Consider the following 14,745-nt stretch of genomic DNA (forward strand, 5'->3'; position numbering starts at 1 on the left):
AGCTGTCAATTATACACATGCAACCCAACAAACAAAGAAAGCACTGTATGCCAGGCATCGCCACAGGGCACATCAAAGAACATTTAAAAGGGAAAGTGAGCTCTGCTGAGAGGCCCCTGAGCAAGGCATTGATTGAATTAGCACTGATTGTCCTGCTGTTGTTTTGTCTGTTAAAGCACTTTGCCAACAGTTTTTAAAGGTGCAGTATAGGCGAGGCGAGGCAAGGCAAGTTAATTTGTATAGCACAGTTCAGACACGAGGCAACTCAAAGTGCTTTACAGGGGCACAGAATTACATTAAAAGACATAAATGCAAAATTACTTTATTTTATGTTTCCTGACAAATATAAAGAAACAACACCAAGCAACTGAAAAAAGGAATGACGACAGCAGCTTGAACCCACTTTTCTTTGTCCCAACTAGACCTTTAGTTTCAGGGTAAAACACTGACATTTGAGTGTAGGTGATATGCATCATTTGTCTTCTCTATATACTGCTTATGCAAGTCAAATGACTTATTCACTGTATGTGACTTTGCTGTGCAGGGTGAATGACTGTATAGTCCGTGTAAATGAGGCAGACGTCAGGGAGGTGACCCACAGCGGGGCTGTGGAGGCGCTGAAGGAGGCGGGAGGTCTGGTGAGACTATGTATACGGCGCCGGAAGAGCCTCACTGAGAGAATCATGGATATCAAGCTGGTCAAAGGGCCCAAAGGTGAGAAAATACTGCAAAGATAAACCGAACAAACAGTTGAGTCTGTAAGTAATCAAACACAGGCTTGTTTTGGTGTTGAAAGCTTCTCCTATCCTGTTGTCTACTGTTAAAGAAACAAGGAAATAAAGACATAAACTGATGCCCAAATCTGAGAAAGCTTGCTGACTCTTTTGATTACCCTGTAATTGAACTGTATCATCTGTCACAACTGGTAGAGAAGCTCAAGGGATAAAATGCGGCTCTGCAGCAAATACAAATGTTACTTTAACAAACAAATCAAGAATGTGAGCTGTCGATGTGTTCTCTCAGGTTTAGGATTCAGTATAGCAGGTGGAGTTGGGAACCAACACGTCCCGGGCGACAACAGTATCTACGTGACAAAGATCATCGAGGGAGGGGCTGCACACAAAGACGGACGGCTACAGATAGGGGACAAACTTGTCGCTGTAAGAAAGTCCTTTTTATTGTTTTTAGTTCTTCTCTGTATTTGTTATCATGTAAATGTTCTTGGGTCTAGTTCATATATTGTATTTAGCATCAAAGCAAAGTGAAATTAGTTCACATAACTACCCAATTTGTTTTTTAATCTTTTCTAAATGTTTGCCAAACAACTTTAAGATTAGAATATAAATGTGGGTTTATTATCCCCATTGAATATCATCAGTAGCACATAGGACTACATGCTATAAATCGCTTTTTTTAATAGACATGTCATTAATAACTGCTATGAAATGTTTTTCCACAGTAATGTTGCAAATTTAGGATGACTTGTACATAAAATTAGATGTGAGAAAATTAAGGCTCCCCATTACTTTGGCTTTAAATTTCTTGCATATTATCTGCTGGGTATGTTATATTATGAGACTAAAGTCGGTGTATTTGATCACCATCTATGTCTCCATGTGTCACCAGGTCAACGCCGCCTGTTTGGAGGAGGTCACTCATGAGGAGGCAGTGGCTGCCCTGAAGTCGACTCCAGACGTCGTTTACCTCCGTGTGGCCAAACACACCTCCCTTTTTATCAATGACAACTTCCCTCCACCTGACGTCACTAATTGTAAGTACACATACAACAGAGAGTTATACCCGTAATGCAACAGTTTTGCTTGTTGTCCATATTTCACTTTAATCCTCAACATCAGACACAACTCGCAGTGAGACAGACTCTGTGCTCTAATGAATGTAGCACACACCATCACAGCCAAGGCTGAAGCATTTTAGGGCCAGATGGTGTTGAACTATAAAGAACAGCGAGGAACAAAGCTGTTGGTGGAGATTTCTGCTCAGGGTGGGTTAAAAAAAAAAAAAGCATCCATCTACTATTAGGTTCTTTGAAGACACTTCTACTAGAACTGTAGAATTGATGTGCATAAACAGAGAAATATCACGATTAGGAAGAGTAAACCAGTGCAAGCTTGATTGATTCATATTTCCCCCGAAGGCACAAAAACAAACATGATTTATGAAAATTTGAATAACTTGAGATATCTCGTCAAAACACCCAACACCACTTTGAATGATTTTCCCTCCAGTGCACAAAATAAATAGGCCAAATTAAATTCCCACAACCGCCATCATTACGAGCAACCTATCAAAATAACATTTTTATTAACAAACAAAGAATTATGTGTCATTAACTGTATTATACAGAGAGGTCATACATGTTGTTCACTAAAATTAGCACGTATATTAGGGTTTGCAAAATGTGTTGGAATAGGCAAAACTTCCAGAAGACGTTAAAATTTTGAATTAGACACTTAGTATCTTCAATTTCAGTCTCAACCTCCCAAGCCTGGTGTTGGCAGGTGTCTTGTCCATTATGAAAGAGATACTAGACAAGGAAGATATTACCAATAAACGGAACAAGTAAAGGGGTCTTTGTAATTAGCTTGATGACTGTGCTGTACACAGTGGTGATAGGAGAGACTCCCCATGTGTGAAGAGCAGCTCAGTCATAGCGGAAACAGATTTAGACGTCAGAAAAGCCTGTCAGAATGATAATGTTGCAAGTCATTAGCACTAAAAGTAAAAGGTGTAAAATTCTCCCCATCTGTACAATCCTTGTCATAATAGTATTTACGACTCTCAGTGAAGAGGTTAATAGACCTGTCAATGGATTTCCACATCAGGGTTTAATACCACAGGGAACTGCTGTGTTTGTTCTCATGATATATAACCACAAAAATGTATTACTCCACTCACATTAGACAAAAAGTGGCTGTGGGTGACACTAAAAAGATGACACCCCTAAAATTACCTGAAAGAGTTTGAATTTGAGGATACTGTGATCTCATCCAGAATTGTAGAACTCGTCATAACAAGTTGAACACGTAACAAATATAATCTGTGAGATGACCCTGATCACAATGTGCTAATTCAGTGTCCATTGTGATAATCCCAAATGCTTGATTTCTGACCAATTTAAGTTGGTCAGAAACACGGTGGTTTAAAAGATATAACGATGACATCAACCAGACAGTTTTGAATGTGTTATATCACAGTCTGACTGGGTAAATTTGGTCCACTGGATTACAGCCACTTGTCACCTCTCCAAATCAGCATATTATCAAACAACATGTCATTTCTCACCGCTCTGAATCTAACACGTTACCAAACAGCATGTATCCCACCACCGTGTCTCAGCAGATCTCTAATTATAGAGAGAGATCATCAGCAGTTTCAACTGATTTTATAAACACGCAGTATGAGCTGTGATGGATAAGAGAATACATTTATGATTAATTCTGACTCAGTTGCTGGAGTTAAACTAAGGATACATGAACATTCACATTCAGCCTTTAAAAAAACATAAATGAAATGATATTTTGTGCATGACAGTGTGGTAAATGAAGAAAAAAAATGTGTGTCTGTCCCTCCAGCGTACTCCCCTCATCAAGACAACCATATAAGCCCCTACATGAGCGGCAGCCAGTCTGTAAGCCCCGCCCCATTGACCACACCCAGATACTCACCACTGCCCAGGGCTATGACGGGAGACGACGACATACCCAGGTGAGACGTCACGCGGAGATAGCTGCAGGTTTATAGAACAGATTGACAGACCCATTGGTTGAAATCAAGTATGGTGCACCGCCAAATATTTTCAATGATTCCTAAAATTAACAAATATGTAAGTTTGATCTACACAGGGCATGTGCAGTGCATTCAGAAAGTATTCAGACCTCTTCACTTTTCTCACATTTTGTTATGTTGCAGCCTGCTAAATTTGTTAAATTTTTTTCCCCCCATGTCAGTCTCCACTCAATACAAGTCAATGACAATGCAGAAACAGAAATTGAATCTGTCAGTCTGAGATCCTGAGTACTCCAGACCAGGTTTTCATTAAGGATGTCTCTTTTGCTCTGTTCAGTTTTCCCTCAACCCAAAAGCATGAGGCTGCCACCACCATGCTTCAGTTCAACAGTTCAATCTTGGTTTGATCACACCAGGGAATGTTGTTTCTTACAGTCTGAGTGTCCTTTAAGTGCTCTTTTGCAAACTCCAAGCGGGCCTTCAGGCACTATTACAGAGGAGAGGCTTCCATCTGGCCATTCTGTGGAGTGTCTCAGTGATGGTTGTCCTTCTGGAAGTTTATCCCATCTCCACACAAGATCTCTGAACCTCAGCCAGAGTGACCATCAGGTTCTTGGTCACCTCCTGGTTGTTCCAAACTTCTTCCATTTAAGCATTATGGAGCCTTCCCCAGATCTGTGCCTCGACACAATCCTGTCTCTGAGCTCTGCAGGCCTCATGACTTGGTTTTTGCTCTGATATGTAGCTGTCAGCTGTGAGAGCTAATATAGACAGGTGTGAGTCTTTCCAAATCATGTCCAGCTAATTTAATTTACCACAGGTGGACTCCAGTCAAGGTGGAGAAACATCTCAAAGATGATCTAGAGAAATGGAAGGCACCTGAGCTAAATCGCAAGTGCACATAACAAAGGGTCTGAATACTTGTGTCAAAGTGATATTTCAGTTTTCCCTTTTCATTTTTAAAGATGGAAGCTATATTATCTGATTATAGTTTTGAGAATAAATATGTGTCATTGTAGTCTGGTTTTGAAAATATTGTTTTCATTCAGTTAATCTGGGTTTTAGAAGTTAGTATTATATTCCATATACTTCTTGTCTGGAATCCTCTTATTGTTTCAATTCTGAAAAGGAAACTTATCTTGTGCAGTTAGTCACCCACTGAATTTCGTTAGATTCCCTATTGGTTAAAACACTTCATGATGTTTGAATCTGTCAGGTACTGGAAATCCAACTCTAATGGAGATGCAGGGTCATGTCAGAATAAGTTCCACATCATTATTTGCTTAACAATGCCATGTTTGTCTGTCTTTTCTTATTGCAGAGTTTGTCAGACAAAGAAAATTCCAAATTCAACAACACTGATAAAATGATATCAAATAATCCTTATTAGCTGAACTGATAAATGTAACTCTAGGGAGTCAAATGTCAGTTTCCTTTTCTTCTTTCTCTTCTCCTTTATTGCTTGTCTTGTGTCCCCTCTGAGGTCTTGATTAGTCCTCAACGAGGCCCACAACATCAGATTCGGAAACAGTCCTCGAGAGCCTAAAAAACACTGAGTGACCCCTGTCGCCCGCTCACTCTGCTGTGTGTGTGTGTGTGTGTGTGTGTGTGTGTGTGTATGTGTGTGTGTTTGAGTGTGTTTTTGTGTTTGGCAGATGGCAGTGAGAATTTAGTCTGACATGTAAACTCAGGTCACATATGTACACACACACGCACATACACCCTCAGTGCTGCTCTACTGTCTTTAATCCATTTTAATGGACGGATTACAGCCTATCACAGCCCTGGTCACCCAACTGGCGTCACCGTGGTTACCAGAATATGACTGATTTCGTCATCACCGTCTGGGCCAATCGGAGCGCTTTGATACTAATAAATCTGATAAGCCTGCAGGATGGTCATTTTGACGTCTGCCCTTCTTTTTTCCTCTGTGTACTTTCATTCCTTTATACTCTCTTTCATCTCTTTCTCTTTCACGCTCTGATTGGTTTCTGGTGCAAATGAAGGATTTGAGGGTTTCAATGAATGTCCAGTCGGTGTGCACATTTTCAGAACGTCAGATCACAGCTCTCATTTGAAATCCCGTTCTTAAGAAGAAAGCATTTATCAAAGTGCTGTCGAAAGAGGGATACCACCTCGTGATACAGAAACTGATCTGAAACTCATTTTATAAAATTAACATCTGTGCTTTTACTGTATCACCCTTCATGCAACTAATGAACGCTGTGGCATTAAAAACTGAGTCAGCTGCCCACCTTAATGAATGTAACTGAAACACAGAGTATTTATGACACTGACAAAGGAACTGTGGTTAATGTAGGTGTCTGGATGTTGATACAGCAGTTTATTTTGATGCGTCATTGGTTAGTACAGCCCGACTGTTATATAGGTTGGCTGATATTATTGGCTGGGATTGGACTATCATAGATGCAACGGTATCAGCATGTATGTTGCCCGGTGTGAACCGATAGGAAAACTCTTGTTCTTAGAGATTTGAACACAGAAAAAGATGCTTAGGATGATTTAAAATGATTAAATTACCAGCAAGTTTACTGTTTCAGTGCACTCGTGTAATTTTGATATAAAGAAGTTTGAAGTTTGATATAAAACAGTGTAATATCCTGCCTCTGTTACATGCCTTTGTGTGTTTGATAACCACATTTCAGGGATCATTGCAGACATTTTTAATTTATCTGCTGATCTGTTGAGTGTCAAAGTCCTAATATCAGTATCAACATCAGCCCCAAAATCAAGTATCGGTCAGGCTCTATAGGTTTGAATCATTTGGGTCAGAGAGAATGAAGAGAGGTAAAATCCAATCTTCACATATGAACAGTAAATAGACTGGCTGTGTATATTTATGAATCCTGTGATAACCCATAAACTAGTATTCAAATATTGAATTTCTAAAATAGTTTCTGCATTAATCTGGATTATTTCATCCAAGAATAACATGTTTGCCTGGCAATAACACACACATGCTTTCAGTTCCATCCTAAACATGTATTTGAATGTTTTCTAAAGATTTACTAAAGAATCTAAACATGTACAGGTGTAAACTGAGTCAGAAGTGTGCGTTTAGGTCAGATCAATGAACCGTGGCGGTGCAACAAAACAGAGATGGCGCAATACTGACATCTGCTGGTCATTATGGTGAATGATCATAATTTTGAATACTGCTTCCACTCATTGAGATTTACCATTAGAATATGAAGTATAGACTGCAGAGACTTCTTCATACAGATTCAATATGTTTTGTTTGTCTTTTGAATGTATTTACATAACAAATGAAATATTTACTCATCCTGTCTGTATATACAAACTGGCTACCATCATCTCTTACACTAACGGTGTGTGTATTTAACTTGTGTTTCCACCAGGGAACCCAGGCGGGTGGTGCTCCAGCGGGGGTCCACAGGTCTTGGTTTCAACATAGTTGGAGGGGAGGATGGAGAAGGAATCTTTATCTCCTTTATTCTTGCTGGAGGTCCAGCTGACCTCTGTGGGGAGCTACGAAAGGGAGACCGCATCTTGTCGGTATGAGCTAGTAACTGTCACATACATAACACAAGTACTGTCACCCTCATTAAAGATAACTCACATTCTACTATTAGTTCTATAGAGGATACATTGGCTTATTAAGTAAGTCCTTTCAGTTTATTCTCAGTCTTGCAACTCAGAATAACCACTCACCATCACTCTTGGCTGACATGTGATGACTGTTAAAGCTGTATTTTGTGTTTGACTAAAGTGAAATGTGCCTTCATTGTCTTCAGACAGGATTTAGTTGTCAGACTGTAGAAGCTCTGATAATCCCTTCATACTGTCTGTAACCATCATAGGATGAAAGTGCTGACAGTGAATGATTATTTGCATTAAACAGGCTCACCAAGTACACACACAATACACATGCACACAAACACGTGACTGGTCGACTGTGAGTTATTGTTCAACCAAGATGTACATGTTCCCCTCACTGTACATTTATTAATATTGATCCAACGCAGGGGCTCTAACTGTGTGTGTGTGTGTGTGTGTGTGTGTGTGTAGGTGAACGGTGTGGACCTGTCCACTGCAACACATGAGCAGGCAGCCGCTGCTCTGAAGAACGCAGGACAGACTGTTACCATAGTAGCACAGTACAGACCGGAGGGTGAGTAGTGCACATAAACACAGTACTTCACCTTCCATCTCATGTGGAGATCAATGTGTAAGGAACTATAACTGAGCTACAACAGGACAAAACCGATTTTTTTAATTAAGGAGTAAATTAACAACATCAGGAAATCTTGTTTCGCTGATCTCCAGTGGTTTAACTTCCTCGCTGCCACAGGCTTGAAAAATGTAACCCACTAGCTGTATATAAAGACTGACCTACAGGTCCACAAAACTGACAATCTGGCGGCTGGCTGCTGGACAGGTTCCCCGCCCCCTCCATGTGGTACATGGGACAACCTTTTAGGTAGTTCTTATCATGCTGATGTACGGTTTTTAATGACATTTTTGATGCTATAAACAGGGGATATGATGTCATGATTGACAGCTGAGCTCTGCTCAAGATTGAGTTGGGTGGGCCTGTGGGCGGGACCTTGGTACCACATTTGCCAATCACCACTGTGCAGACTGGGGCTCCAAACCAGAGCAAGATGGCAGTGTATCAGGGATACTTTGGCTTCCTTTTTGTAGAGTGGGAGGACATGGTAACGCATCTCAAGCTTTATATACCATCTGTCAGTGATTCAATTATGATGTTGTGGATCATCTTCTTCTTCTCTTCCTCCTCCTCCTTTTTCGTCTACTTTTTCTTCTTCTTCTTCTTCTTCTTCTTCTTCGTCTTTGTCTTCCCCTTCTACTTTTCTACCTCTTCTCCCTCTCTTACTCCTAGTCCTTCTCCCTCCCTTCTTCTTCTCTTATTTCTTCTTAGTTTACTTGTTGTCGTCCTCCTCCGAAACATAAAAGCCAACGTAAATATGATGCAGTAATGGCAAACCTTTGCACACCATGTTTATCTAAGTTACTGGTATTTGATTATTATGTTGTGATGTGGTTCATTCTTCAGCATAGTTCCTTTAAAGTAATTAATGAAAACGAGACCTTTTTGTTTTGCTTTTGTGTATAGAAGTTGTAGAAATGTGCACACCCACACACTAACACACACACAGACAGAGTGAGGTTTCCCAACAAGCACCATCCTGGATATATGTCTTCTGGGAGTGACTGAGAAGGCCGTAACCTAGGAAACCAGGTTATAACTGCTGATTGGCTCGGCTAATGGGATGCTGTCATAATGGGGGACCTGAGAATAATACGTAAACACACACACACACAGTTCCCGTCAGGTACCTTGGTCCCCTGATGCACCTCAGAGATGTGTTTACTGGAAGAGGTTGTACGTGTGTGAATAGTGTGTTTGTGTGTATATCATGTATTATTCAGACCGCGAGGAAGTCCCAAGAAGGTTTTGTTATAGGCGAGACCACAGTATGATACACAGGACCACCGTTCCTTTAAAAAGTGTGAGGAGAAACTGAAGGACAAAATACATTCATGTCAGAAACAGATTTATTTATTGCCAATTAGGATTTTACACCAACGAGGAATTTGTCTTGGTGAATAAGAAGATAATAAACAATAAACAAAGAGAAAATTGAAAGAGGGTATTCAGGCAAAAAGTTAAATTAACAAACAAAACAAGACAAAACAACGCTCACCAACACACCATGGCTGCCGTCTGTGTCTTGGTCTACATATGTAGAAGAAACTGTCATAACATAATGTAAACAGCAGATACAGTATGCAGATGTATTGGAAAGTTGTGGAAGCAGCAGAGGGGAACAATCCATGATGTATGGATTTTGAATTCTAATTTCAAAAGAGAGTCTGTTTGAATATAGATCCCAAATGAAGTTTATTTATATGCGAGAGCGTTGAGGTCACTTTGATTCTGCAAGAAGAAGGAAACTCAATGCTCAAGGTGCTCGGATCGAACAAGTTCCCCTCAAAGCAGAGCAGTAGATCTCTTGATTTTTCTCATAATGCGTGACATTTTTGCAAAAAGCACATAAAACAGAACCATATTCTTTCTGCTCCATTCAAGCTTCAATAGCTTCAACCTGTTCATTTAAAGCTCTATGCTATTCTAAGCAGTGGAGTCACAGCTTTGGACTTTAAACTGGAGTGTTATGTTATAAATATTGTGCACAGATCTACATTAAAGAGGTTATATGTAACAATTTGCAGTAAATCACATGCATTATTCACTTTTTTGGGCCATATGTGAGTGGATTGTCCCATGACATAAAAAATATGACCCTCTCTGTTTCTCTTGGCTGTCTGTACAAGCCTGTGGATGATTTGTTTAAGTTGTTTCATGCTGTTGGACTGTGGATTTCTTTGTGAAGGACTCGGGTCAGATTCAGTCCAAATGATGTGCATTTATGCCCGTCTCATCATGGTGCCTCTCTCTGCTCCGCTAACAGAGAGCAACAGTAGCTAACAGTCTGCTAACATGAACTAGCTGAATGACTAGCTGCCAGCACAACACAAAGGTTTAACATACATCAGATGTTATCATGATAAGATTGTTTAAATGTATTCACTATATAGGATCACAGGTGTTATCTGTTACAACCAGGAGACCCATGACTACATTTTGGTCTCAATGTAACGGCAGACAAGGAGGACCTGCGTGTGCAGAATCATGACGTTAGCAGTCAGGCCACCAGGCTATCACACAAACCTTGTTGAAGATAAGCAAACTGAAAAATAACATACACTTGACATACTAAACCAATTGCTTTTCAGTTCACTGGTGTTGTCTCTCCAACTTAGCAGATGGTAGAGAGCACAGTGCTTGTGTTGGGTGCACTCAGGTGGGTGACAGCAATATATCGTGTGAGCCTGGTGTGTGGTTGTAGCAAGCAAACCAGTGCGTTTCAGAGTGGTGTGCTTGTGGCTGCTGTTCATTGTTAAGTGGGATCAGCACCTTGGACAGCGCACGGAGGTCTTTAAAGGTCTTGTCATTTCTGGAGCAGATGCAGTATGAATGCCGTAGGAGACAAAATAAAATCTACTGGTTTAGTCCCTCACAGAGGTCGGCTACTGTTGTTAGCTCACATTGACTGCAGGTACAACTGATTAAAAGCATCTTTGTTAACCTTCCTATCCACATCTGGTGAGTAATCCATTCTCTGTCACTGATCTGTGTACATATCTATGTACATATGGATCTACAGCAGAGTAGCTAATGGATTAAAAATGTTTTATATACACTTTCTTGATTTGGGATCCCTATTGGAAGATGCCCACTTTTCACTCATACTCAAGATTTTTGGGCGTGGTTCATTTTAAAAGTCAATGAAAAAAATGTTAATAAATGTCAAACTGGTGTGATGGTCTGTCAGTTTGGCTCGGTTCGACTCTGTTTTGGCATTATTTGGTGTGATATTGGGGTTTCTTGCAGAGAGAACACACAGTAGGTATCAGAGGTGGGCCAGCTGGCCTCAACAAGAGCAGACTGTGCTGTGGCCTGGTTTTAATGTTCAAGGTTTTTCCTGCTTAACATTCAAAAAACTCTGTGCGGTGAAGCACTCAGGGGTGAGCTCACCTGCTGGCCCTCAAAAAGGATTGGTTAGTCCGAAGTTTCTGTTTGTGTCTGTCTGTGTCGTGACTCTTGTTAGTGACTGTTGAATGAACTCTATATCAAACCTTCTGTCCACGCTGGGCTTTGGTTAGCGACGTGTGTGTGTGTGTGTGTTTGTGATGTCAGTCCATCTGAGGTCCATGTTTGTCCCATTCCCGTGGCGATGGCATGTGGTGACCAGCAGTGCTCCCTCTGTTTCACACACACACTTCCTGCCAACGAAAGAGGAACTTCTAATGACCTCCACCAGGAGAGGAAAAGTGTCTGTCTCACCGTGTGTGTGTGTGCAGGTCTCCTCCTGTTATTTATATTAAATATGGTACCCAGTGTGGCCAAACACACAGCGCAGCATGTGTGTGTGTGTGTGCGTGTGTGCGTGCGTGCGTGTGTGCTAGCTTGGACAACTACACGGTTGATTTAAGCTGATGCAGCAGATACAGATCAGTGTTTATTTGAAGTTCAGCAGATGGAGCATGTTGTCTGTGAAAGGTCTTCATGCTGTGTACTGCCGATGTTCCTCATCACGTTTTGGGCTATTTTAAGGCAATTGTTGTGTGTCTGACCTGTGGCTTCCAAATATATCGTCACCAAATCCATATGCATTCTGCCAGACAAGTTTTTTTTTTTACCTGATTTTCTTCCAAAGTCCCCAACTGTGGGGGATATTTTTTGGTGAAGAGCAATCAGGAGTAACTTAGAGTATGACCACATTGGATTTAATTTTTATTCACTTTTATGTGCTCTCATTCCAGTGATTAACATGGAATTTGGAGTGGACTTACAGAAAGAAAGGTCACAAAAGCAGCAAACTGCTGTATGATAGTGCCCCGTTTTCAAAAACAGCAGTAAGTCATTGTCCAAATCTCCACTCACTGAAAGAATCAAGTTTCTGAAAATCTATTCTCAGTTTTGCACCAACTTTGGATTCAAGTAACGTGTATATATCTCAAGGGAAATAACAGCATGAAAGACTAACCTCCTCAGGCTAGATCCACCACAACACACAGGCCATGAAATCTTCAAAGGCACAGAAGTGTAATTTGAAGAATCTACAAAAGAATTTCCAAATATATCAGATTAAAAAAAAAAAAAGACTTCTTGAAATTGAATTTTACTTTTAATGAAACATTTCACCCAATTAAAACAATACATAGTTTCTGTAAAATGTGTAACACCAGTGTTGAAGGCATTTAGTCTTGCACACTAGCTCTGAAGCCACAATGAGCAGATCCCAGTATTTGACATTACCCTCAAATGATATTGATGAATACATTCTGGCCTGATTTTTGTGACACTATGTAAAAACTTCCCATTAGATCTGCAAATGTGTTTGTACAACCATTACTGCACATTTAAGGTACTTCCAAAAGAAGTTTCTCACCATAGCCTTGTGCATGCAGTAGTACTTCCCTGCACCTCTATACAGACTTTGGTATGTAAAATCGCTGGAGTTTTCGTTTAAAAGTTTGCTTTTATTACATGATCAACAGGTGACCAGACAAGTTAAAAACATGGCGTGTTAAAATGTGTGACAACAAGAGAACAGCAAACAGGAAATGACATATCATATACACAGTAGTATTCATCTAAAGTTAGCATTCCATAGTTGATACCATCCAACCCTCAAGTGTGTTTTGTTGGTTTTTTTTCTGTTATTGCTTTAATTTGTTTCGAGTGTGGGTTTAGAAAAGTCCTCTATGAAAAAAACATTTAGTCTTTTTCTTCTTTCAAAAGTTACACAGTCTCGCCAAAACAACAATACGTTTTCACACGTATGAATAAACAAAGTAGACCCACAGTTTATCCAAGAATAAAACATACATGCAGTGTGAGGCCGCTCAGGCAAGCGATCAATACAGTTATCATTAGTGCTGATCAGAAAAACATCTGGATGTTCACGTTGCAGTACTGACCTTTAAGTCTGATGTGCTCCTGTGCCACGAGCTTCCTGACGTGGGACTGCTAATGCCTTCAGGTTGACAGCAGTATTAGTCACTGGGATTACACACAACTGTCAGAGACACACACCCAATCACGCACATAGACTGTACATACAAACACAGGCGGCGTTTGTCAGCAGTAATACTGAGGTGATGCAGAGAGGATTATCTTCACTTCTCTCAGCCCGCTTATTACACTTTGCGTGTGTGTTTGTGTGTGTCGTGCACCGGCTGTTAAGTAGAAGATTAACACCAACTCTTTCTCTGCGGTTTCACACGCAAACTTGTGAGAATATTGTTTGCTGAATACAAACAGTAGGCTTTGCTGTCTTTCCCCACTTTACTTTATCGCTCTGTTCTCTCTTCTTAGCTCAGTTTCCTTCCTTCTCCTTCCTTTCTTTCTTTCCTTTCCACCTATCAGCTCCTCCCGTGGTGTCGGTGCTGATGGTCTGACTCATCGCCCACAAAGTGTGTTCGGGGGGATTTGAGCTGTCACTTGTAACACTTGTGACTGATTTGCAGCGTGTTGCCGCTTCACTGTCATGCCGAGGCTCGCCTTAGCTGCTGGAGACGAAACACATTTCACCCTTTCTTTCTTTTTTGTTTTTCTCCTCTGGTCTTGATCTCTCTTCTCTGGTCTCCTCCGCAATCCGATCAGTTGATCAATATATACATTACTGCACTGTATCAATTATAGATGAGCCTCCTCCAGCGCTGCTATTTTTAGAGCCAGTGCCTCAAGTTGATTGTGGTTTTACAACAGGGTTACAAGTTGAAGGGGATTTTCTGAAAATCAGCTGGTCATAAAGAAGTGCTTTATGTGTACAATTTCAAAAAGGACAATTCACAAGAGGATTTTGATACTAGCTTCTCGTTTTTATGCAACTAGTGTCTTGTAAATAATTCAAAACCAAGTAGAATACACATACTATCTTGGAAATGTGGATGTTGAAGCTTAATTGATCCCGCTGGAGAAATAATATTTTTATTACAGGGCTGTAAAAGGATTCAGAATCAGGAAAAATAACAGAATAAATGAATGTTGCCCAGTGGAGTTTTATGTAAACAAAGTGAGTGTATCTCACCACAAATGCATTTTGTGTATCTTTGAGGCCTGTCCATGGTCTGGTAAGTGCATTTCCATGCTGATAAAACATCTGCAAACCGGAATATTTCAAATCCCGTCCACCTATGTTGCAGTCTTCTTCGTCACTGTGTTTGTTGAAGCTTCTTTACACGTTGCCGCCACCAGCTGTCCATCAATGGAATAGCAGGAAATCAGCGGCAGGTAGCGCGCTGATGATAGAAACGAAATTGGGGTCCACTCATAAAAACATCGCTTCACAGCGCTGCCAGTCGTCACATGATACCTTTACATGTGGTATGAGCAACAAAAGTCATAACGTTACAGCAATA

General features: G+C 40.6%; 1 protein-coding gene across 6 annotated transcripts in view; it reads left to right on the plus strand.

The window, feature by feature from the left end:
• dlg1a (discs large MAGUK scaffold protein 1a) overlaps positions 1 to 14,745 on the plus strand; it is a 123,358-nt gene that overhangs the window by 81,687 nt on the left and 26,926 nt on the right. For all 6 annotated transcript variants that reach the window (XM_030432118.1, XM_030432119.1, XM_030432122.1 and 3 more), the window contains 6 exons: positions 545 to 714; positions 1,024 to 1,160; positions 1,627 to 1,771; positions 3,594 to 3,726; positions 7,128 to 7,284; positions 7,798 to 7,900. In XM_030432118.1, coding sequence (XP_030287978.1) covers positions 545 to 714; positions 1,024 to 1,160; positions 1,627 to 1,771; positions 3,594 to 3,726; positions 7,128 to 7,284; positions 7,798 to 7,900 — 845 coding nt within the window. The remainder of the gene's footprint in view (positions 1 to 544; positions 715 to 1,023; positions 1,161 to 1,626; positions 1,772 to 3,593; positions 3,727 to 7,127; positions 7,285 to 7,797; positions 7,901 to 14,745) is intronic.

This window comes from Sparus aurata, chromosome 11, assembly GCF_900880675.1.
Source record: "Sparus aurata chromosome 11, fSpaAur1.1, whole genome shotgun sequence".
In the NCBI taxonomy this organism is placed as follows: domain Eukaryota; kingdom Metazoa; phylum Chordata; class Actinopteri; order Spariformes; family Sparidae; genus Sparus; species Sparus aurata.